Source organism: Rana temporaria, chromosome 1, assembly GCF_905171775.1.
Source record: "Rana temporaria chromosome 1, aRanTem1.1, whole genome shotgun sequence".
Classification (NCBI taxonomy): domain Eukaryota; kingdom Metazoa; phylum Chordata; class Amphibia; order Anura; family Ranidae; genus Rana; species Rana temporaria.
Genome location: NC_053489.1, coordinates 369,274,632 through 369,300,350, shown reverse-complemented (window position 1 = coordinate 369,300,350; position 25,719 = coordinate 369,274,632). Strand labels below are relative to the sequence as shown.

At 45.5% G+C, this 25,719-nt stretch overlaps 1 protein-coding gene across 18 annotated transcripts in view; it reads left to right on the top strand.

The window, feature by feature from the left end:
- Positions 1 to 25,719, top strand: part of PTPRS (protein tyrosine phosphatase receptor type S) — a 565,376-nt gene that overhangs the window by 498,207 nt on the left and 41,450 nt on the right. For all 18 annotated transcript variants that reach the window (XM_040322493.1, XM_040322436.1, XM_040322492.1 and 15 more), the window contains 3 exons: positions 2,092 to 2,270; positions 2,354 to 2,480; positions 11,764 to 11,889. In XM_040322493.1, the coding sequence (XP_040178427.1) occupies positions 2,092 to 2,270; positions 2,354 to 2,480; positions 11,764 to 11,889 (432 nt within the window). The remainder of the gene's footprint in view (positions 1 to 2,091; positions 2,271 to 2,353; positions 2,481 to 11,763; positions 11,890 to 25,719) is intronic.

Genomic DNA, 25,719 nt, shown 5'->3' with positions numbered 1-25,719 from the left:
TCTATCAGTGCTGCCCATCATTGCTGCCGATCAGTGCTGCATATTAGTGCCTCCTCATCAGTGCCCATCAGTGTAGTCTCATCAGCACACATTAGTGAAGGAGAAAAATTACTTATTTACAAAATGGTATAACAGAAACTAAGAAAAACTTTTATTTTTTTGCCCTTTTTTTATTTGTTTAGCAAAAAAATCTAAAACAAAGTGGTGATTAAATACCACCAAAAGAAAGCTCGATCTGTCTTGAAAAAATTATAAAAATGTTGGGCTGGGGAAATTAAAGATTAATTCCTTGATTAATCTTAAATTTTTTTAAATCAATCAAAATTCTTTTGATCGATCAAAATTCTTGACGTCACCGGACAGCCTGGACAGTGAGGCCTACCCTGCTGGATACGAGCAAACTGCACCCATTGGATTGAGGTACCTTTGCATCTGTTGATCAGGAGGATGCATCAGGCTCCATCAGGGGAAGGGGGCAAAAATAAGCATTGTTTTCCTGTCCTAAGCAGGTTTGTGCAGAGAATTCTTTGTGTATCGGCAACATCTGTTCCGTGCGAAAGACTGTTCAGTTCTTCAGGGTATATTGTCAATAAAATGCGATCATGTCTGCTTCCATAAAATGTAAATACTCTGGTATGTCTGCGTGACTGGCTAAAGTGATGCCTACTTGCCTACTATAAAGTGACTGACATTCAATATACTAGATACGTTTTATAATTAAAGTTAAACTAACTTTCTACGTTTTTGTTAAAGTTTAATAAGAAAAAATTACTTATGTCAGTGCTACATTTTGAATTTAAAACGTATTTGTGTGAACTGTGAAGTTAAGTCATGGATTGTGGAAACTAACTAGTGTCGGGTGATTGTATATAGTGTATACCACATTCACCACTGACTAATGCAGAGTTGCAATGCAAGGAGATCAGCTAAAAGTAGTTGGATCTGTATGTGCGTTATAATTAATCGAAATTAGTTGATTAATCGATTAAAAAAAAAAAAAGATTATTCGAACACAAAAATTTTAATCAGTAACAGCCCTATAAAAATATCTTTTGGGTACAGTGTTACATGACCACGCAATTATCATTCAAAGTGTGACAGCACTGAAAGCTGAAAATTGGCCTGGCTAGTGGGGGGTGAAAGTGCCCAGTAGGCAAGTGGTTACTGGACCACAAGGTCCCAATCTTATTTAGGATTTCATTGGCACCATTTTGTTTTATTTTTTGAAGACGGATATGTAATGAAGCAATTAAAAATAGAAACAAATGAGAAGTATTTTTTTTTTTTTTACTGTTTACAAAAATGCAGTGCTGAAATAATAGGAAATTTAGGGCCAGATTCACAGAAGAGATACGCCGTCGTATCTCTGAGATACGCTTGTCGTATCTATGCGGCTGATTCATAGAATCAGTTCCGCATAGATAGTCCTAAGATCCAACAGGTGTAATTAACTTACACTGTCAGATCTTAGGATGCAATTCTAGGCCGGCCGCTAGAATATGCAAATGACTAGTTACGGCGATTCACGAACGTACGCTTTACCCGTCGCTCTAACTTTACGTTGTTTCCGTCGAGATACGCCGTGTAAAACTAGGGATGCCCTCTAGGTGGACTAACCAATGTTAAGTATGTCCGTCGTTCCCGCGTCGAAATTTGAAAAATCATGTTGTTTGCGTAAGTCGTCCGTGAATGGCGCTGGACGCCATTTACGTTAACGTTGAAACCAATGACGTCCTTGCGACGTCATTTAGCGCAATGCACGTCAGGGAATTTTCCCGACGGAGCATGCGCAGTACGTTCTGCGCAGGTACGCGCCTAATTTAAATGGTGCCCGCCCCATTTGAATTAGGCGGGCTTGCGCCGAGCGCATTTACGTTACACGCAAGTTTACAGGTAAGAGCTTTGTGAATCAGGCACTTACGCTGTAAACTTGCGGCGGTGTAACGTAAATGGGATACGTTACGCCGCCGCTGCGTAACGCAAATGTCTGTGAATCTGGCCCTTAGTATGCATGTGTGTGTGCGTATTGTTACATAAGTGTTCATTGTTTTATAAGGCAAAATTAAGTAAAAATTATTCTCTGTATTTTAGCGCCTTGCCAATTCAAAAGCTCACACTTCAAGATTCATCAGTGCCAATCTTCCATGCAACAAATTTAAGAACCGCCTTGTTAATATCATGCCATATGAGACCACAAGAGTTTGCCTGCAGCCAATCAGAGGAGTGGAAGGTTCAGATTATATTAATTCCAGCTTTATAGATGGATATAGGTATGGCATATTTTAGTGTAAAAAATAAAAAAACTGTGTGATATTTGTGTGTTAACAATTATATGTAACTTTGCATTTTCTAGACAACAAAAAGCCTATATTGCAACACAAGGACCTCTTGCAGAAACCACAGAAGATTTCTGGAGGATGCTTTGGGAAAATAACTCCACAATTGTTGTAATGTTAACAAAACTTCGAGAAATTGGCAGAGTAAGTGTTTTCATATATAGCTGCATACTTACTACTGCAAAATATTATACGATGCATTCTATTAATAAATAATAGGGGGTTTGAGATATGGTTGCATCATTGCATGAAATTGAGAATGAATGAAAATTAGAGGAATATTTTGCATAGTAAAATTATTTTGTAGCGTCTTTGCTATTTAAAGCTGAACCTTCTACAGACAAAAAATGAATATAATGCAGCACTCAGTACCTACAGGATGAGCCCCCTGCGGTAGCTTGTATTGCTGTGTTTAATGCAGCTTTTGGCAAAAAGGCAGATAACTTCCTGCAGAGGAGATCAAACTCCTCAGCCAGCTCCATGCGAGTTGGCCAATCACTTTGAAACACCCCTCTATAGCTTTTTTCAGGTAGCCCTGGCTTCACTGTGTCGGTACTGCCTGACCTAAGGGCAGATCTTTATTTTCAAAAGCAAAAATACTAATAATTCCCCTTTAAGAACCACCTACTGTGCTGTTTTCATACCCCCCCCCCCCCCCCAACACACACACACACTTCTCTCTGCAGTGTGGTTTTATATCTCCCATCCTTGGAACTTCAGAAACCAGGACTCTGGTACAAAGACGAATGAGAAGTGACTACATTGCACTTAATATTGAGTGTAGCTTCAAGGACCATGGTTAAAACTGTACACAGTCCGAAGAGCTTGTATCCCCAAAATACTCCATAATAACTTTGATATGTGTGAGAGTCTCCAAGACATGTAAATCTAAATTCAAGTGTACCGTATATATTGCCATATTTTTTGTAGAAGGGTGAAAACCCTGTCAGGTTTTTTTTTTGTTTTTTTTTTTTTTTTTTTGCTGCTTTTGGAAAGGTCTGCCTTTTCTTCTTCTCCTGTAGATTTAATTGAAATTGAGAAGAAATCCATCTAAGTGAGGGAAATTCCATTCTTGGATAGTTGCCACTCAAACCACTTACCCATTGGAAGATTTTCCTATACCTACCAAACAACTAATATTTTGAATTTCTTATCACTTTCTGTACTGTAGGCAATGATTACCAGAACAAAAAGGTTAAACTTACTCTACCCGCAAAACAGTCACTCCACAGTTTTCTCTAGAGCTGGTTTTGGGTTCCTCCCCAGTCAAAAACATTGCCAAAAATCTTAGACCCCTTTCACATTGGGGTCACATTAGCGCTAAAGCACCGCTTGTTTTAGTGGTGCTTTAGCGCTGTATAAGCAGCGCTTTTTGGCTGCTAGCGGGGCGTTTTTAACCCCAAATAAGGGGTTTAAAACGCCTGTGTTGCAGCGCTTGTCAGGCACTGCCCATTAATTTCAATGGGCAGGGCGTTTTAGGAGCGCTGTATACAGAGCTCCCAAACCGCCCCAAAGATGCTGCTTGCAGGACTTTTCCTAACGTCCCGAAAGCGCACTGCCCCAGTGTGAAAAGACACACTGAAATTAATAGGAGGCGGATTTCAGGAGTTATTTAGAGGCTATTTCTAGTGAAAACCGCCTCAATGTAAAAGTGGTCTTATAGTTATTCTGAAAACCACCTGAATCCTGCCATGTACATGTTATGTAAATAATTTGAGTAAATCTAAAACAGTTATTTTTTCATGTAAAAGTCAAGGTAAAGTGAGTGCTAGATAATAAATATAGCAGCTGGCACAAAAAAAGGAAAATTTATTATCATACTTACCGTAATTTTCCTTTCCTGATGGACTCCATGGCAGCCTACGTGTGGGTTAATCCCGCCTCCTCTCCAATGTGATAGGACCCCATACCCATAAAAGTTAACTCACCAATAGTCTCAGTGTTCCGTAACTATCCCGACTCCATAATTTCAGGGTGGGAACTCCGTCTGCCATGGAGTCCATCAGGAAAGGAAAATTACGGTAAGTATGATAATAAATTTTCCTTTTTCCTGACTGACTCCATGGCAGCCTACGTGTGGGAAATAACTAGCCAAACACACGGGTGGGTATGCTGAACAGAAATATATTTAATTTGTCCCGTCAGCCGACAAGACTGATAAACCAAAATTCACAGAAGACAGTGCTGCAGGTTCAACACAGTAATGGGACATAAAGGTGTTTATAGAAGACCAAGAGGCCGCTCTACAAATGACGTCTGGCGCCACATGACGGGCTGCTGCCCAGGAAGCTGCCATCCCTCTCGTGGAGTGAGCTGTTACCGCCTGCGGAGGAGCCAAGCCCTTTGCACAATAAGCCTGTTGTATCGTCTGGACGATCCAGGATGCGATTGTTCTTGAAGATGCCTTTTTCCCTTTGTTCTTGCCTGAATGCAGGATGAACAGGTGATCAGAACGTCTGAATGTAGATGTAACTTGAAGATATTCAGTGAGTATCTTGCCCATATCCAGAGGGTGAGTCTCGTCAGAATCTGGGTTTTTAAAGGTAGGGAGAACTACTTCCTGATTCTCATGGAAAACCGACGAGACCTTCGGTTTGGAGCCCAGCATAGGAATCAGAACCACTCTGTCTGGAAAAAAGGTGAGAAATGGCCCCTTGTGACCCAGAAAACCGATCTCGGACACTCTCTTGGCCGAGGTGATGGCGACCAGAAAGGCTACTTTGGCTGAAAAGTTCTTCAACGAGGACGGGGAGGGCCCTGACATACTAAGTCCATTCAAAAAGTCAAGTACTAACGGGAGATCCCATTTGGGGAATCTTGGCTTCCTCAGAGGTCTCAATCTTGAGGCTCCACGAAAAAACTGTTTGATTAGTGGATGGGTTGCCCAAGGAATTCCAGAAAAGGCTGAAAGTGCTGAGATTTGAACTCTTAGTGAGCTTACAGACAGGGGAAGGTCTAGCCCTGATTGAAGAAAGCTTAGGATGTTTTGGATTTCTGGGTTCTTGAAAGAACTGCCCGCGGTTAAAGAAAATTGCACAATCTTAGACCATATTCTACCGTACACTTTATTTGTGCTTACTTTCCTTGAGCTCATAAGGGTAGAGATCACCCGAGAGGCGCAGCCAAGGGATTCTAGCCTTTCCCTTTCAAGAACCAGACCGCTAGTTTCATTTGAGCCGGACAGGGATGGAGGAGCGTCCCCTGGGAGAGAAGGTCTGGTCTGCATGGTATTAGAATTGAGTCCTGAAGACTCAGTTGAACTAGAAGAGGGAACCATGGCCTGTTCGGCCAGTAGGGAGCCACCATTGTAATTTCTACTTCTTCCGCAAGAAGTCTCTTCAGGAATTTCAGAATTATTGGGATCGGGGGAAAGGCGTAAGCCCTCTGAAACCACCACCGATCCGTTAGGGCATCTGTCCCGATTGCCTGGCTGTAGTAACCCCTCGTGTAGAATTTTTACAATTTGGCATTGTTCGGGGAAGCAAAGAGATCCACTTGGGGATTAACTCCCAGGGACAAGATCCAACGGAAGGACTGATCGTGGAGAGACCATTCGTTGACGTCCACCTGAGTTCGTGACAGGAAATCCGCTTGGGAGTTCTGAATGCCTGGAATGAAAACAGCCGTCAGGTTGACCAGGTTCATTTGGGCCCATTTCATAATGGGCTCGACTTCCTGGAGAAGGGAGGAGCTCCGAGTCCCGCCTTGTCTCTTGACATATGATACTGCTGTGGTGTTGTCCATCCTTAGTATTACTGACCTTCCTTTCAGCAGTTGTGAAAAGGACTGTAGGGCACACCAGGCCGCTCGAAGCTCCAGGGTGTTCGAGCCTGGATTGTGGAGGCGAGCGTCCCACCTGCCTTGCGCCATGCTTGTGCCGCACAGGGCCCCCCAACCGGAGCCACTGGCATCTGTCGTCACTGTGACCCAAGAAACTGGAGCGATGGAGTGACAATTCAGCAGATTCTTCGGTTGAAGCCACCAGAAGAGGCTGCCCCTTATTGACGTTGAAATGTGGATCCGCTGACTCATGCTCCCTGATTTCCACTGCCTGAGAAAGCCGGATTGGAAGGGACGTAGCCTCCATAGCGCCCATTTCACCATTGGTGTTGTGGATACCATTGTCCCAATGATCTTCAAGCATTGATGAGCTCTTAGATGGCGAGTACTCAAGGCCCGGGAAATCCTCTCCTGAATTACCGGAATCTTCTCTACTGGTAGAGAGATGGTCTTCCTTACCGTGTCGAATTGAGCCCCTAGATAGGTTAGACACTGAGTTGACTCTAGATGGCTTTTTGCCAGGTTCAGGAGCCACCCGAATTCGGACAAGGTCGAGATGACCTGATCCCTCTGTGCCAAGAGAAGGGTTTTGTCTTGGGACAGGACCAGGAGATCGTCCAGATAATGATACAAACGAATCTTCTTCAGCCTGATGAGAGCCACCAGTGCCAAAAGAACTTTGGTGAAGACCCGTGGGGATGTTGTTAGGCCGAAGGGTAGACATATGAACTGAAGATGTTCCTGGTTGACATAGAACCTGAGGAACTTGTGCAGCTCTGCTGCTACTGGGACGTGGAAATAGGCATCCTTTAGGTCCACAGAAATCATCCAGTCGCCCGGCTGTATTGCTTGTTGGATGGTTGATAAAGTTTCCATTTTGAACTTTTTGTGTGTTATAAATTTGTTCAAGTACGTTAAGTCTATGACTGGACGCCAGGTACTGTTCTTCTTCTGTACTAAGAAGAGAGGGGAGTACACCCCAAGAAACTGTTCGTCTTTTGGGACGTGTACCACTGCCCCTTGAATCTTCAGGAGGTGAATGTAGTCTAGAAGGACCTGTCTCTGCTCCAGTGACCCTGGAAGAAGGGTGGAGATGAACTTTGGACAGGGAGGACTGGAAAAGGACCATGTGTGTCCTGAGGTCACGGTCTTGATGACCCAAAAGTCCTTGATTGAGGCCACTCAGACGTGCCGATAAAGGAGTAGACGAGCTCCAACACGATCCGCTTGGGCGGGCGTTGTCTCAAAAAGATTTCCCCTTGTCGCGTCCAGTTGACGCTTGAGTAGTTGGAGTAGGTTTGCGGTAGGAACCTCTGCCTCTGCTCCAATTCCTTCTGTAGTTTCCGCCAGGTCTGTAAGCGCGAGCTTCCCTAGCGCGATCCGGGCTGTATCGCCGAAATTGGGGTATTTTTCTTCCTGTTTGGCACTTGTCCTGAGGAAGGAAACCAGACTTGCCACCCGTGGCTTTGGAGATGGCATCATCCAGCTTGTTACCAAACAGGGTTGACCCTTCGAAGGGAATCTTGCACCAGTTCTGCTTCGATGATGGGTCAGCAACCCAGGGGCGTAGCCAGAGGGCCCGTTTCGCGGTCACAGAAGAAAGCATAATCCTAGCTAACAGGCGGATTAAGTCAACGGAGGCTTCACCCAGGAATGCGACCGCCAGTTTTAGCTCTGCCGTGGCTGAGTTCTTGGCTAGTTCTTCAGAGACGCCTTTGAGGAAAGAATCAACGTTTTCCGTCCAGGCTTCCATGGCCTTTGATAATGCCGCTAAAGCTAGAGCCGGTTTGCACGCTGTGCCCGCTAGGCCATAAATTCTTCTGAGGTCCTGGTCCATTCTTCTGTCCAGGCCATCTTTGAAAGAGACGGAGTAAGCAATAGGTAAAGTGACGTGTTTAGCAAGTCTCGTTACTGCCGCATCTACTAGAGGAACATTCTCCAAATGTTTGACCTCCTCCTGTTTGAAGGGATAGAGCCTTGAGGCTTTGTTAGCCATGGAAGATTTCTTGTCCACCTTGCTCCATTCCTCTTCAAAGATACCCTTCAGTTCAGACAGAAACGGGAACGTAGGGCGTTCTTTTCCCAAGCGCTTAAAATATTTTTTCTGCTTGGCTGGAGAAGCAGGTTGTTCCTCCCATAAGAGAGCCTCCTTAATCGCTTTGACGAGTGGCGTCACCTGCGCGAAGTCAAATTCTAAGCCTTCTTCATCACTCTCTAGGTCACCCTCAGGAAAAGCCGGAGTGGAGGCTTGAGGCCGGGAAGGACCTGGATCCTCTAGGATCTCCAAGTTTGGAGAAACAGACCCGTCAGTGTTGGTCTGAATCTGCGTGTGGGGCATGTTCTCTCTTAGAGTTCGTTGAACCACACGTTCCACCAGAGACTCGATACGATGACCTTCAGTCTCTTTTTCCCTGACCGCATGGGCGTAGCATCGGTCGCACAATGACTTGCCCTCCGGGACACGAGTGTCACATCCCCAGCAGGCTCTGCGATCAGAGCGACTATCATGGCGGTGGGAGCGGTGTCTTGAGGAGGAATGTGAGCTTCTCCTCCGGTGGGAAGAAGTAGATGGAGATCTACGTTTGGATCTCGACTTGGAAGAAGAGTGTTGCGGTCTGGCAAGGTCTGCGACATTCGGCTCTGGATTGGAAGGGCTAGAAAGACATTTAGGGAAAAATTTGTCAACACCCATGGATTGTGACTAGCAACCCCTAGCCCTGATCCCTTTCCTGCACATACCTTGTGCGTGAGGGCTGGCCGCCTGTAGACGGTGACTGGTCCATAATTTTTCTGGACCTGCGTACAGTGGATGACAATTCGGAACCAACAAGGAACCTATGGTGCCGAACAAAAAGTATAAGAAATAAAAGTGTGCTGTCCCCTTAAGAAGAAATTCTCTGCTCATTACTGCTTTTTTTTTTTTTAAACATAAATAAATAAATAAATAAATATAACTATTTAAAAGAGAGTTCATTTAGACAAATCAATTGAATATAATTAAATAAATGCAGATTAAACATAAGTCAAATATCAGAGCATGGTAAAATCAATATTAGCCAGAAGCAAAGAAACCACTCACTGACCTGGCAACCAGAAGGGAGACACCCAGACACTCAGCTGCTCGCCTGAAGGGAAACCCAATGAACACAGGCGAGCAGCTGATTTTAAATCACCCGCCGGTGACGTCACGCGTCCTCCACAAACGCGCCTGCGCAGTGGATCGCGATCCCACGGCGCCTGCGCGGCCGCCGCGGGAACCAGCGGACTGCGCATGCGCGACCAAGCCTCGCTCTGAGGGTGGATACAGCGCATGCGCGGGGCACTAGCGATGGGGAATCAGGAAGTCAGAGGCGTGCTGGAACGCAGAAGCGCTCCAGCCGCCATACACACACAGACAGACAACACAGAGGCACAAATAAACGACTGCCATGGAGAAATATGTAGAAAGGGACCTTGCCAGCCGATCCTAGATGTCTTCAGCACACGCCACAGCCACAACCAAGTGTGCTGGGAAGCTCTCCACCCGCCCATGGCTGGGATCCGAGCTGCACCGCTTAAAGTGTGCCCTTTTCCATTCCTTGAAGAAAACGATTTTGATCCATGGAGGAGGAAAAAAAAGGAACACTGAGACTATTGGTGAGTTAACTTTTATGGGTATGGGGTCCTATCACATTGGAGAGGAGGCGGGATTAACCCACACGTAGGCTGCCATGGAGTCAGTCAGGAAAGGTGAATATACAACCTCCAAGTGACAATAGTAAAAAGGGTTTGTGCAGTACTTCAATATAAATGGTACTATTAAAATCCTGCAAACAAAAGTCCAAAAAGTTACATAGTTAGTCAGGTTGAAAAAAGACACAAGTCCATCAAGTTCAACCACAAAAGTGAAATAGAGCCAGTAAATCCTGACATAGCTGCAGTAAAAACCAGCAATCAGTGAAAAAAGAACATCCAGATAATGAAAATGAATAAACAAACATATGTCAGAAATCAGCAGGACTCTTCAGTATATCCAAAGAACTGCCAAAACACTTACCAGAAATCAGACAAATTGTAGCATTGAAAAGGGGACACTTCACCCAAAGTGTTGCCAGATGCTCTTCCACAGTGATATCCATCCACCAATCTATGCACTCACCAGAAGGTAAACAGTAGCAAGCCTTGAACTGCCGTTTGTGCACGAAATGCATCGGAAGGGGCCTACACGCTGATGTCATTGCCGTTGTGTTCTCGTGGTAGGAGCTGTGGCCATTTTAGTGAGCTTCTTTTGCACAGGGTTTTATCCCATTGGAACCTACCACACAGTCAACACACCGGACTACAGTATCATCATACTGCACATCAGCAGTTCAAGGCTTGCTACTGTTTACCTTCTGGTGAGTGCATAGATTGGCGGAGGGATATCACTGTGAAAGAGCATCTTATGCTTCCACACTGTCAACTGCCAAACAACAGAAGATGGTAAAACAGAGACAAAAAGTAGCCATTTGGAATGTGTCCTTTCATCAGTTGGCATTTACAGGGGTTGTAAAGGTAAAAAAAAAATCCCTAAATAGCTTCCTTTACCTTAGTGCAGTCCTCCTTCACCTACCTCATCCTTCCATTTTGCTTTTAAATGTCTTTATTTCTTCTGAGAAATCCTCACTTCCTGTTCTTCTGTCTGTAACTACACACCATAATGCGAGGCTTTCTCCCTGGTGTGGAGAAAGCCTGTTGAGGGGGGAGGGGGAGAGCCGGAGGGTCAAAACACTCTCTACTTTGCAGATAGAGAAAGGAGCTATGAAGTGGCGTAGATGATTGACGTGCGGATTAGGGGCGTCACGTGTTCCGAAAATAGCAGACTGGGACTCGGCTCTATACGGCGCCAGCGCACAGACTAGGAGCCGTGTAGAGCTGACTGCGCAGGCGCCGTATAGTCCCAGTTCGGCTATTTTCGGAACGCGTGACGCGCCTTATCCGCACGTCAATCATCTACGCCTCTTTATAGGAACGCCTATTCACCGCGGGAGTCGGAAAAGAAAAAGAAGTATAAAACGGTATGCACAGCGGGAAAAAAAACAGCATACTGTACATGTCGGCAGTATGCTGGATGAAATGGTATATAATTGTTTTAGGGTGAACCTCCGCTTTAATAATTTGGCTATCACTGCACACATACTTTTCTCTTTAGGCCTCATGCACACTAGACATTTTTTTCAGCTGCTGTTTTTAGCTTCAGGAATTTTTTCTGCAGCCAATAAACTCTCTAGCATGTATGTGTCCATGCAGACATAGGCTGTTATCAGTGTTTTTTGGCAGGGGCTTTTTCTGGCTGAAAAAAACAAAACAAAACTAGTGGGTTTTCAGAGGAGTTTTTCAGCTGTAAAAATGCTCTAACTCTGATAAAGGCTGAAAAACAAGGCTATTTAGCGATTATCAGTGTTTTTGAGCCATAAGCTCTTGTGGGAGTATATCTTTGCTAAAAAAAAAAGCTAAAAAACGTTACTGCAAAAATACTGCAAAACTCATTTTACAGCTACAGCTGTCTACAGCCAACTCTACTGGGTTTTTCTATAATGTACAATGTGCATGAGACCTTCAAATGGCAGATTAATATGTATCTTTAATATTTTCTGTGCCTCTGTAAATCACTGTCTCTATTATACAGGAAAAGTGCCACCAGTATTGGCCAGCTGAGCGATCTGCTCGATATCAATATTTCGTTGTGGATCCAATGGCTGAATACAACATGCCTCAGTACATTTTAAGAGAGTTTAAAGTCACAGATGCCAGGGTAAGATTGGAAATTCTGCATGAAATACAGCATGCTACTTTTAAAAACATATAGTGCTTTAAATTATATTGCTCTTGTGTTCATAGCAGCATATTCTTGACAGAAGGGTATTAGTCTTCTATCAGGAGTCTTCTATCAGGAGAGGACTAGACAGAAACATGTTAATGTGTTAATACAACTTTAAGACTGTACAGTACCGCCCAGGGGGCGGTCCATCTGGGTACAACCCCTCTCCCTGCATGCAGCAGCTCAGTTTTTTTCTGCCTAGCATAGGAGTAGGACCTGGCTCCCTGTGGGCCCTTTGGTCTTAGAGATTTTATTTTTTCAATTTTTTCTCTCTGCTTTGTTCCTAACTATCAACTGCCGACTGGGCGACAGGCTGGATGTCCTGGATCCTTGTAGTCACCCCAGTTTTGGCCATCGAGCGTGTGCAGGTCTTTAGCAATGCGCTGGGTCAGCCGCAACAGCCCCTGTTTGCTCCAGGGGTGGCCGGTGAGCTACGTGCTCCGGGGCGCACATATGACCGGGCTAATTACTGTCTCTGTCACAGTGTGCCGGGCCGACAGCTACCACCGTACTGCTCGGGTGGTGGATCTGTCAGGGATGCTTCCAGCGAGCCATGCAGGACTGGTAAGTAGCGCCCTCCCCTGGGTATGGCTGGACATTCCCTGGGAGGTTGATTGTTTTTTTTTTCCACCCTTCCTTTTTCCACTCACTCCCCTCCCTCCTCCCTATGCTCTCTGAGTTAGGCCTGCTGCGTTTGTCGGGGTTCCACCTGGGGGGGCACTTCATTCTCTAGTGGGGGGCTGCACTGTGGGTCTGCTCTCTTTCCTGGGGATGCTGTCTGGTTGTGTGGGGGGTCTCTGCTTTTCGGGTGCCCTGGGGTGTTCGCGGCCTCTGATTTTTACTTTGCATTGGTTTTCTTGCTCGGCCGCCATTTTGGTGGTGTCCACTGCTTATACTTTTTTTTTTTTTTCTTCAGCTGCCATTTTCCTGTAGCCAGCGCACCCTGTGTTGTTGTTCACAGCGGCGGTCATTTTCTGGTAGCCCGCACACTTTTTTCTACAGGGCGGCCATTTTCTTGTGGGTTTTGGCCTCTAGCGGTGTTCTATGGTATCTGAATGGCGCGAACAGCCTGACTCACACTACAAGCAGACAGTGACACGTGTGGTTGTGTACAGGGAGCTCCTCTGTCGGGACAGGGTGGACGGCAGCGGTGCAGTGCCGCAGTGCCTGCTTGTGTGGTGAGTCCTCTGGGGGGGCCCTCGGCATCTGAAAAGCAGCTAGGAGGGTGGGCTGTGTGCCTTGGCTTACGTCCTTAAGAGGGTCAGGCGCATGGGTCAGCATGGCATCCAAAGTAGATGCTTCTTCGCCAGACATACCTGTGATAGCAACTGGTGCCTCTGCACCTGCTGTTTCTGAGGAGGCTGTCGGCAGTCCTGGAGGCCTTTGTTGCCAGGGTGGCTGCGGTGTGCAGGGGGGTCGCCATCTTCCGGGGATGTTTCTGACTCTGATTCGGGGGCCCACCTACTGCTCCCTGTTCTGATGTATCAGAAGACGTGAACCACGACCATTCAAACAGTGAGGACGAATCCGTGTCCGGGTCAGCTCACGATAGGGCACTTGTTGGAGCACTTGTCACCGCGGTGTGGGATACTCTTAAATTGGAGGCTAAGACAGATTCATCTACAGAGATGTCGGTCCCTTTCAGGTTCCGCAAGCCTACCCGCACTGAAAAGGTGTTTCCTTGTGTCCCTTATCTGGACAAACTTCTATACAAGCAATGGGAACGTCCGCAGAGGACCTTTTCGGCCCCCAAGTGTAAAGCGGTCCGTTATCCCTTTGAGAAAGATTTCCTGAAAAAATGTACTTCTTCACTGATTGTGGACCCCCCGGTGTCCAGGTTCAACAAGGTAACCATGCTTCTGGTGGAGGGGGCTCCTGCCTTCAAAGACCCTGCAGACAGGAGGGCTGAGGCAGTGGCCCACTCCCTGTTCACGGTAGTGGAGTCAGCTTTGCGCCTGACTGTGACCGGGTTCTTGGTGTCTCAGACACTTACTGAGTGGGCAAAGATGCTGCACCACGAGTTAAAAGAGCAACAGGCTTCCCCAACCTGTGTGGAACTGGCCGACCAATTGGTACAGGGCCTTAAGTTTGTGTGCGAGTCGGCTTTGGATATGATTCCACTGCTGTCCAGGGCCTCGGTCTCTGCGGTGGTACTGCGTCGCCTGATTTGGCTAAAATGTTGGTCCGCGGACCAGGCTTCTAAGAAGGCCTTGCTTGATTTACCCTTTAAGGGTGTCAGGAAAGGTTCCACTCGCTGGTGATACCATCTGATATGTGGCGTGCAGTACTGATGTCCACCAGCAGGTGTCTCCTGACAGTTTGGAACTGTCAGGAGAGCCTTTCCCTGCTGGTGTTATGTGATCTTTGGGCCGCAGTACTGGCGTCCACCAGCGGGTGGATCCTGGCAGGATGGAGCAGATATCTCCTCCTGCAATTAGGAATCACCTGAACCTGATAGCAGGTAATGGTATAAAAACCTTCCAGGTTCAACATACTTTGCCTTGGCTTCGTCTTGTGCCCTAAATGAACCTTGATCCTGAACCTGTTATCTGAACCTGTTATCTGAACCTGATCCTGATCCCAAACCTATTTGTACCTGTTCCTGTCAGTCCTGTATTCCTGGATCCCTGCCCTGCTATCTGATCCCTTCCACCCTCTCCCTGTCCCTTGTCCCCCATTTGCTGACCTCCTGTTATGACCCTGGCTTAGCTAGACTACTATTCCGGTATTCCCTTTTGGCTATATTTATTCGTCTAATTATTGTTATTTTGGGGTCTTGTCTAATATTGGTTTGTTGTGCACTGTGTATTATTGGAGGTGGTTGTGTTACATGTTATTCACATTTCATTATTAAATTATTACTTTCTTCACCTATATACGTCTGGTTCACTTGTGCAGTCCACACAGTTCTGATCGCATCTGATTCATGACAAAGGGGGTGAGGCTTTTTGGAGCCTCACTGGATGACATTATCAAGGATGCCACGGGAGGTAAGAGTACTCTGCTTCCGCAATCCAGGAAGGGTAAGGAGCCACGTCGTAGGCATGGGCCCTCCTCCTCCGCTCATAAAAGGCTTTTTCATCTGCCGGGAGCTGCAGATAAGAGCTCCCAGAATGATAAGTCACCTGCTGAGGTACAAAAGCGCCCCTGGATTCACAAGCCTGAGAATAAACCTGCGACCGCATGAAGGTCTGCCCCCGCCCGACACTTGGGTGGGGGGTCGTCTTCACACATTCGCGGCTCGGTGGTCTTCACTGCTCTCCGACTGGTGGGTTTGCAAAGTAATTTCCTCAGGGTACAAGATCGAGTTTATCTCTTGCCCTCCAAACAGATTTTTTCCCTCAAACCTTCAGCTTCCTTCAACTCGTTGGGTGACCCTGTTTGGGGCAGTACAGGATCTGCTGGCACGTGGGGTGATCGTACCCATGCCATTACTGGAAAGGTTTCAGGGGTTTTATTCAAACCTGTTTGTAGTCCCAAAGAAGGAGGGGGTCCAACCGATCCTGGATCTCAGGGCCCTGAACTGCTTTGTGAAGGTTCAGGATGGAATCGGTGCGCTCTGTAGTCGCGGCTCTCCATCCGGGGGATTTTCTGGCAACCTTGGACATCAAGGACATATACTTGCATGTCCCCATATTTGTCAGACATCAGGCCTCGTACACACCACAGGACATGTCAGATGAAAACGGTCCGTGGACCGTTTTCATCGGACATGTCCGCTCGGAGATTTTGGTCTGATGGTTGTACACACCATCAAACCAAAATCCCAGCGGACAGAGAACGCGGTGACGTAGACGACACCGACGTTCTCTATCGCGCGAGTTCAATGCTTCCACGCATGCGTCAAATTAATTTGACGCATGTGCAGGATTTCGGTCCGCTGGTTAGACGTACTAACCAGCGGACATGTCTGACGGACAGCTCTCCAGCGGACAAGTTTCTTAGCATGCTAAGAAACTTTTGCCTGCTGGAAATCTGTCCGCTAGCCTGTACACACGATCGGATCTGTCCTCTGAAACTGGTCCGCGGACCAGTTTTAGCGGACATGTCCGGTCGTGTGTACGAGGCCTCAGAGGTTTCTGTGTTTTGCGGTCGGGGATGACCACTACCAATTTGTTGCTCTCCCTTTTGGCCTGGCATCGGCACCAAGGGTTTTCACCAAGGTGCTCGCCCCGATTCTGGCCTTGCTGAGACAGCGAGTTATCGCTATAGTGGGTTATCTGGACGACCTTCTTCTGAGAGCTGCTTCCAGCTCAGAATTAGAGGTGGATGTGGCGATTGCCACCCAGACCCTTAAAGACTTTGGTTGGGTTCTGAACCTCCAGAAGTCGGTGTTGGTGCCGACTCAGCGCCTGGAATACCTGGGCTTGGTTCTAGATTCCTTGGAGGCAAGAGTTTTTCTCCCCTTGGACAAATTACAAACTCTTCAGGCGGCGGTGAAGCTGCTGGCATCCCGCAGATGGACGTCACTGCGTTTTTGCATGTGAGTCCTGGGCCTCATGGTAGCCACTTTCGAGGCAGTACCGTATGCACACTCGTGCCTTACAGAAGAAGTTCCTGTCCAAATGGCACAAGTCTCTGTTGTCCCTGGATCTTCAGATCTGGGTGGGCCATCTAGTCAGGACTTCCCTAGTCTGGTGACTGAGATCTCTGGCCCTTCTGTCTGGAAAGTCGTTCCTTCCCTTTCAGTGGACGGTGATCACAACGGAAGCCAGCCTGACCGGTTGGGGGGGTGTTTGGGGTGTCCTTCGGGTGATCAAGCATTGCCCCTTTACGTGGTCTCGGAGATTTCATGGGCATCCAGTCAGGATCCAGTCGGACAACGCCATGGCGGTGGCGTATGTCAACCAAGGGGGGACAAGAAGCTCGGCTGCAGCCTCGGAGGTCGCTCATATTCTGTGATGGGCGGAACAGAGCGCGCCAGGGCGCTGTCGGCCGTATATATTCCGGGTGTAAAAAACTGGCAAGCGGACTATCTAAGTAGCCAGATGCTGGACCAAGGAGAGTGGTCGCTAAACCCGCATGTGTTTCAACTCATTTGCAAAAAGATGGGGCATGCTGGACGTGGACCTCCTGGCTTTGCGACTTAATCTGAAGGTGTTGAGGTTTGTGGCCAGGTCCAAAGACCCCTGGGCAAACGCGTTGGTGGCTTCATGGGGACAGTATCGGCTGATTTATGCCTTTTCCCCACTAAAGCTTCTCCCTCGTCTACTTCGCAGGGTGCAGACCGAGGGGATCTCGATGATCCTAATTGCTCCAGATTGGCCTTGGCGTCCCTGGTATGCCGACCTAGTGCGTCTGGTGGCGGATGTTCCTTGGAGACTACCAATGCGAGAAGACCTTCTGTCACAAGGTCCCATACTTCATCATGCTTTACAGTCGCTGGCTTTAACGGCATGGCTATTGAAAGCCAGGTGTTGAGGGACCGAGGCCTGTCAGATTCGGTTATTTCTACCATGCTGAGGGCAAGGAAGTCTTCCTCTAGGAAGATTTATCATCGTACCTGGAAGGCCTACATCTCTGTGTGAGGAGCTGAAGTGGCGTCCACGTGCATACTCGGTTTCCAGGATCCTGCTGTTTTTACAGCGTGAAGTGGACCAAAAGCTTGCATTAAGTACCATTAAGGAGATTTCAGCCTTGGCTGTTTTCTTTCAACGGCCCTTGGCGGCTCACTCACTGGTGAGTATGTTTGTTCAGGGGGTTCTACATGTGGCCCCTCTGGTGCGACCCCCACTGCCTCCGTGGGACTTGAATCTGGTCCTCTCTGTACTTCAGAAACCGCCGTTTGAGAACATTAGGGAGATTCCTTTATTGACACTCTCTCGGAAAGTTGCCTTTTTGGTGGCTTTTACATCAGTCAGACGGGTTTCTGAGCTGGCGGCCTTGTCTTGCACGGCTCCTTATCTGATCCTCCACAAGGATAAGGCGGTGCTACGTTCGCAGCCTTCCTTTCTTCATAAGGTAGTTTTCGGCTTTTCATCTCAATGAGGACATTGTACTCCGTCCTTGTGTCCTCGACCGTCACATCCAAAAGAGGCTGCGTTGCATTCCTTGGATGTTGTCCGTGTTCTGCGGGTGTACCTGTCTGCTACTGCTCCATTCCGGAGGTCGGATTCACTGTTTGTTTCGGTGGCTGGTCCTAAGAAGGGCCTGGCGGTCTCGTCGACCACCATCTCTAGGTGGATCAGACAGGTTGTGATTGAGGCTTATGCCCTACAAGGGCGGGCGCCTCCTTTTCCTGTCACGGCGCATTCAACCCGGGCGATGGGTGCCCCTTGGGCTTTCCAACATCAGGTGACTGTTTCCCAGGTGCGTAAGGCGGCGACCTGGTAGTCCGTTTACACCTTCACAAAATTCTACAAGGTTGATGTGAGTGCATCTTCGGATGCTTGCTTCGGCCGCAAGGTTTTGCAGGCGGCTGTTTAAGGTTGTAACTCCTCCGTTGAGGAGCTCTGGTTATGTTTGGGGTAAAGTTTGTTTTGTTTGCTGTTCCCACCCCTCATTTTTTTACACTGCTTGGGGACATCCATACTGTCAAGAATATGCTGCTGTGTCTGTCCATGACCACAAGAGAAAATAGGATTTTTGTACACACCGTAAAATCCTTTTCTTTGTAGTTCATGAACGGACACAGCACCCACCCCTCCTTTTTTATGTTTGTACTGCTTTTTGACAAACTGAGCTGCTACATGCAAGGAGAGGGGTTGTACCCAGAGGGACTGCCCCCTGGGCGGTATTGCACAGTTTTAAAGTTGTATCAACACATTAACATGTTTCTGCCTAGTCCTCTCCTGATAGAAGGCTAAAACCCTACTGTCAAGAATATGCTGCTGTGTCCGTCTATGAACTACAGAGAAAAGTATTTTACAGTGAGTACAAAAATCCTATTTTTCCTAAACTAATTATGGTTTTGACTAAAAAACTGAATTTTTGTTTGGCAGGTCAATATGACATATTGTACATTACTATTTTATATATAGGCTGCAGATGTACGGTAGCTCTGTCTGTTTCTGTTCTTTTTGATTTTTCTTAGCTTATTTGTTTAGAAATGTCTGCTATTTACAGAGTTCAGAAGCTCATTGTTACATTTACAAGTGTACCCAAATTAACAAGTCTTTTGGTCAGTAAATCCATTATAGTGATGAACCAATAAGAATGTGTAGAAGGAGGAAGAGAATCGAGCAATCTTCGATAATGAGCTTTGTCTGTCAGAATAGCCTGGAATTTAGGCATAAAAGCAGTGCTTGGAGACTGCTGCAGATACAGTCAGGTCCATAAATATTGGAACATCGACACAATGGATTTGAAATGAAACGAACAAGATGTACTTTAACTGCAAACTTTCAGCTTTCATTTGAGGGTATTTACATCCAAATCAGGTGAACAGTGTAGGAATTACAACAGTTTGTATATGTGCTTCCCACTTTTTAAGGGACCAAAAGTAATGGGACAGGTTAACAATCATAAATCAAACTTTCACTTTTTAATACTTGGTTGCAAATCCTCTGCAGTCAATTATAGCCTGCAGTCTGGAACGCATAGACATCACCAGACGCTGGGTTTCATCCCTGGTGATGCTCTGCCAGGCCTCTACTGCAACTGTCTTCAGTTCCTGCTTGTTCTTAGGGCATTTTTGCTTCAGTTTTGTCTTCAGCAAGTGAAATGCATGCTCAATCGGATTCAGGTCAGGTGATTGACTTGGCCATTGCATAAAATTCCACTTCATTCCCTTAAAAAACTCTTTGGCTGCTTTTGCAGTATGCTTCGGGTCATTGTCCATCTGCACTGTGAAGCGCCGTCCAATGAGTTCTGAAGCATTTGGCTAAATATATGAGCAGATAATATTGCCCGAAACACTTCAGAATTCATCCTGCTGCTTTTGTCAGCAGTCACATCATCAATAAATGCAAGAGGACCAGTTCCATTGGCAGCCATACATGCCCACACCATGACACTACCACCACCATGCTTCACTGATGAGGTGGTATGCTTTGGATAATAAGCTGTTCCTTTCCTTCTCCATACTCTTCTCTTGCCATCACTCTGGTACAAGTTGATCTTGGTCTCATCTGTCCATAGGATGTTGTTCCAGAACTGTGAAGGCTTTTTTAGATGTTGTTTGGCAAACTCTAATCTGGCCTTCCTGTTTTTGAGGCTCACCAATGATTTATATCTTGTGGTGAACCCTCTGTATTCACTCTGGTGAAGTCTTCTCTTGATTGTTGACTTTGACACACATACACCTACCTCCTGGAGAGTGTTCTTGATCTGGCCAACTGTTGTGAAGGGTGTTTTCTTCACCAGGGAAAGAATTATTTGGTCATCCACCACAGTTGTTTTCCGTGGTCTTCTGGGTCTTTTGGTGTTGCTGAGCTCACCGGTGCGTTCTTTGTTTTTAACCACTTAAGGACCGCCTAACGCCGATATACAGAATGGCACGCATATACGCAGAATGGCACGGCTGGGCACAATCACGTACCTGTACGTGATTGTTAAATGCCCAACCATGGGTCACCCGCGACCCGGTCCGAAGCTCCGTGACCGCGGCCGCCGGAGTCCCGTGATCGGTCCCCAGAGCTGAAGAACGGGGAGAGGTGTGTGTGTAAACACACCTTCCCCGTTCTTCACAGTGGCGCTGTCACTGCAATTGTCATTTTCACAGTAAACCATGCATTTTTATAGCATTTTTTTGCTGTGAAAATGACAATGGTCCCAAAAATGTGTCAAAATTGTCCAATATAATGTCGCAGTAACGAAAAAAAACACTGATCGCCGCCATTAGTGGTAAAAAAAAAATGCAATAAAACTATCACCTACTTTGTAAACGCTATAAATTTTGCGCAAACCAATTGATAAACGCTTATTGCGATTTTTTTTTTTATACTAAAAATAGGTAGAAGAATACGTATCGGCCTAAACTGAGGAAAAAAATTGTTTTTTTATATATTTTTGGGGGATATTTATTATAGCAAAAAGTAAAAAATATTGATTTTTTTTTCAAAATTGTCGCTCTATTTTTGTTTATAGCACACTTAAAATGAATTCTGGACCTTTTATCTGCTACTTATAAATGGGAAAATGAGGGAATAACACACACCTGGCCATGGAACAGCTGAGCAGCCAATTGTCCCATTACTTTTGGTCCCTTTAAAAAGTGGGAGGCACATATACAAACTGTTGTAATTCCTACACCATTAACCTGATTTGGATGTAAATACCGTCAAATTAAAGCTGAAAGTCTGCAGTTAAAGTACAAAGTACATCTTGTTAGTTTCATTTCAAATCCATTGTGGTGGTGTATAGAGCCAAAAAGATTAGAATTGTGTTGATGTCCCAATATTTATGGACCTGACTGTATGACTTTATATCTGACACCAGTTTTTTAATTGGATAATCCAATTATATTTTGTGCATTTAGGAATGCATCATGCGCTTTAAAAAAAAAAAAATCTACTAAGCCGGCCAAAACTAGTTCTTAATTGAGCTATTTCACATTTTTTACAGCTCTTTCTGTGAAGAAGCCTTTTCATATGTATAAAGAGTGCCCCCTTGTCCTCTGTAATGACCTGAAAGTGAATAACTCTACTCCAAGTTCACTATTTGGACCACTTATGTATTTATATATGTTGATCATATCTGCCCTAATCGCCTCTTCTCAAAAGAGTTAATTCAGATCAGCTAATCTTTCCTCCCAGCTGAGCTCCTCCATGCCTCTTATCTGTTTGGCTGCTCTTCTCTGCACCTTCTCTAGTTTTCTGATATCCTTTTTGTAAGCTGGTGCTCAAAACTGAACTGCATATGATGAGGTGAGGTCTTACTATTGAAATATAAAATTGTGCTGCGCTAATGAATAAATCTAGACCTGTATGGTCATGATGTGAACATATGCAAAAAAATGGTGGTGCGACCAAATGTGCACAAAGTGAGTCATGTATAAACAATATATATGCAATAGCAGATATATATACGTGAGAACTAAAGTGACAGTGAATATAGTCCAATGCTAAAAAGTATTATTAAAAGTGATTATGAGTCACTTCAGAGGGGGGTCCATATGAATGGTTGCTGATGTCAATCATAAACATTCCTCGCAAACACGATGAGATATGGAGCATGGAACAATGATGGTGGTCTTGATGGTAAAACCAATGTAAATATAAACATGAATCCAAAAAAAGGTATAAGATGGGTACTCTTACCATGTAACGTGGACCCAAAACCCCTCAGGAATGGGTGAAATAGGCAAAGGTAAGAGTGATGATGTCTCCGGCACCTCCAAGGGTCATCTCTGGTACAATCCGGAAATTCCTCTCGTGTATTCACCAATAAATTCCAGAAATTGGGAGCTCCAAACTCGATCACTGGTTCCCAGCAGCTCAGTGTTGTAAACAGCGAGGATCAGCAAAGGAGCAAGATCCCTCCAGGCATTTACAGCATAGAATAAAAAGGAACAAGAAAAAAAAAAGGCCTCCACATGGCGCAGGTCAAAAAGTAAACCCAAGGGATTTTATTAAAAATATACAAAAGACAAAAAAGCAGGATTAAAAATAGTAAAATATAAATGATTGTAAAAATCCAGCGATAGTTACAATAGTGATCACTGATAAAAAAAAGGCGCAGGATAAGCAATAAGCATAGAACCCTATGCATTTCGTCCTATAGGACTTCTACAGGGGTCTATTGATTTGTACAAGGGCAAAAATAGGCCTCTTTCTTGAGTCTATACTGCTTTTAATACAAGAAAATATTTAGCTAACTTTAGAAACTGCAGCCTGCATTACATGCAGCCTGTCGTTTACCAGATCAGCCAGAACAGCCAGATCCTTCTTGTCCATTGACTTTTCCAGCTCTTCTCCTCCTAAAATATATGATGCCTACAAGTTTTTAGCCCCCAAGTGCATAACACTACATTTACAGTATAAACATTAATCCTCATTTGACAAATAGTTGCCCGATTTAATAGTGCAATGAGGTTGGCTTGTAAATTGGAGACATCCTATAAAGATGTTATTCCACTGCATAGCTTTGTGTCTTCTGCAACACCCAGTATTCCACTAACAACCGTACAGACCTTTCAGAGTATTAATCAATAATCACTACTCTCTGAATATAGTCATTTAACCTGTTTCTATACATTTACAAACTGAAGTGTCTAAGCCTGTAGACTTTAACTTGCACATTAGCCATGTGTGGAGAAGTGTGTCAAATAGGATAAGGTTGACTTATCCTAAGCATTGCCATGGAAGCCATACATGGACCCCTCTAAGAAATTGCAGAAGAGCCACCCTGTAATCGGTCTTTCTGCAATTGACTCTGCGTAAGACACTCACCTAGGTACCTATGGTGCAAAGTGTTGAGTCAGCCACAAAATACTTTACAGGACCATAGGTGCAGTATACTGGTTGAAACCTGTCCCAGAAGACTCCTTAGAGTGTATGCCCACCCGAGGGGCGAAGATTCCCAGGATCCCGACTCTCCTTATCACCTGATGTGGTGGAGGGGTGCCACAGGGACCTTGCTGACTCAAAGCTGTGGTGAGTAGAGATTTTGCCCATGTTTTACTGGGAGCCTGTGTTGGCGTATACAATCCATTTCCCCCTTAAGATTTTAATCCATTGGGCAACACACCAGTTGCACAGCCAATGATGGGAAGGGAGAGTTGCACTAATGTTTACATTTGGCACTTGTGCAACCTGCCTTCTGAAGCTGCGTGGACTGTTGACTCTTTTGCTCTTGCACAAGTCCCCTCTACAAAAACCATACTGTGCATGCATGCACAATTTTTTTTTATTTATATTACATGTGGTCCTTGTTACTTTCTTGCTATCTGCACCTGCAACAGTTCTACAATCCTCTGGATTATACCTGCTCACCTTGCTACCTTACAAGTGACCAGGTCACAGACAACTACTCTGTGTCTCACTCTGTATTGGTCAGCTTGAAACCTGCTAACAGTGCTGGGGAATCTTGCATCTTGCCACTGTCCTCTGCCTGCATTGCAGCACTCCTCTGAGTTTTTCTTAATTCATTTTAGGGATCACCTCTTCCTAGGTAATTTATATAGAAGAATTATCAGCTACTGTATTTATGGGCAAAATTGCAGCCATGATAGCTGGCTCAAAATGCAGGGGTCACAAGCATATTTCCATGCCCCCTTCTTCGATGTCAGATTGTGAATTCACTGAGGCTGTCAGACAAGGATGAGAAGGGAATGTAGAGTATACGTATACAATTTGAGGATTTAGTAAACAAGGACTTGAGGATACTTGAGGATACCACCTCAATCCTCATTAACGCTGTTTGCGCATGTATATAGATTCAAAACTGCATGCATTGGCTAAACCTAAAGGATTTTACCTGGGTTCTCTGAAGAGCCTTCAAAAACGTTTCCAGTCCAAACCCTATTGCTTTTGATCCTCCTAGTGATTGAACCTAACCTGAAATAGGTCTTTGTTCCTCCTAAACGTTTTACTCAGCAATAGCTTATAGAGAAGAGGCTTCTAAAGAAGTGGTCTGTCCTTATTGTATACCCAACAAACAGTCTTAACAAGACTCTGAGTGTCCCTGTTGAGGCTATCCCTATATTTAAAGATCCAATGGATAAAAGGCTAGAAGCCCATTTTAAGGCCTTATTCTTCCTTTTAGGTCCTGCCCTGCAACCTGTTCTTGTGACCATGCTTAGCTGTCTGGTCCCAGGATCCTGGACCTTTCTTCATGCAGCCTATCTGCACAAGAAAGGCATATGCCTTTTCAGTGGGAGCAGCTTTTTGGAGAATCTCTAGACAACTTTATTAATGACATCGTTGGGTGGAAGCGTGCTTTTTTTGCTCTTGGAAAAGGAGGAAAAATATCTATCTGGGGAACCCTCATCTCCTAAGGCTAAAAAAGAGCCCTTCATTCTTCTCAGACCTCCAGGTCCAAGATGCTGGAACTCCATTCTGCTCTAAGTCCTGGACAGGGGGGTACTCCAAGTCCACAAGTCTCTAAACTGCACCTTTCTCTCTGCTTTGCTTTCAGAGCATACTCAAAGTAGTCAAACCATCTGAAAAACCTTCTTTTAAGAGAAGAGTCGAATCAGGGTCTGTCAGTGTCCTACAGACCATGCAGACCATACAGAGATTTGGGTGGATCCTAAATCTCCATATATCAATACTGAAACTGTCTCATCACTTGAAGTATCTTGAACTGATCTTAGACACTGTTTTTTCCAGGACTCCAGTCTCCTATGTTTGGACTTTTCAGGTGCCATACAACCCTTAATTTTATAATGAGGATCTTTACAAAATTCTGGCAGCATGGGACATAAGGGTGCAGTCTCCAGATCATCCCATTTGCCTGACCAGCAGGACCAGGTTTGCTCTGGCATCGGGGGTCACAAGTTCAGCACTGATATAGGGAAAATCCTCCCTCTCAATAGTTTGAAAGGTGCTTGGTACTCATGAAGGATGGCAGGCTGTCAGGCAGGGAGTAGTTCTGGTTACCCTGTGGTACAAAGGACATCAGAGGAAACTCTGGAACTAAAGGCAGTTTGGTTATCACTTCAACTCTAGACCTCGTCTTTGTGAGGTCATACGACCAGAGTTCAGTCAGACAATGCAGCGGCAGTAGTTTACATTAACCACCAGAGCTCTTGTAGCTTAAAGAGAAGGGGATCTGACTGCCATGCACATTCTAGGCGTGGAAAACTGGTAGGCAAACTTCCTCACTTAAATTCTGGACTTTAAAGAATGATCTTTTTACCCTGAGGTGTTTCCAGACCTCTGC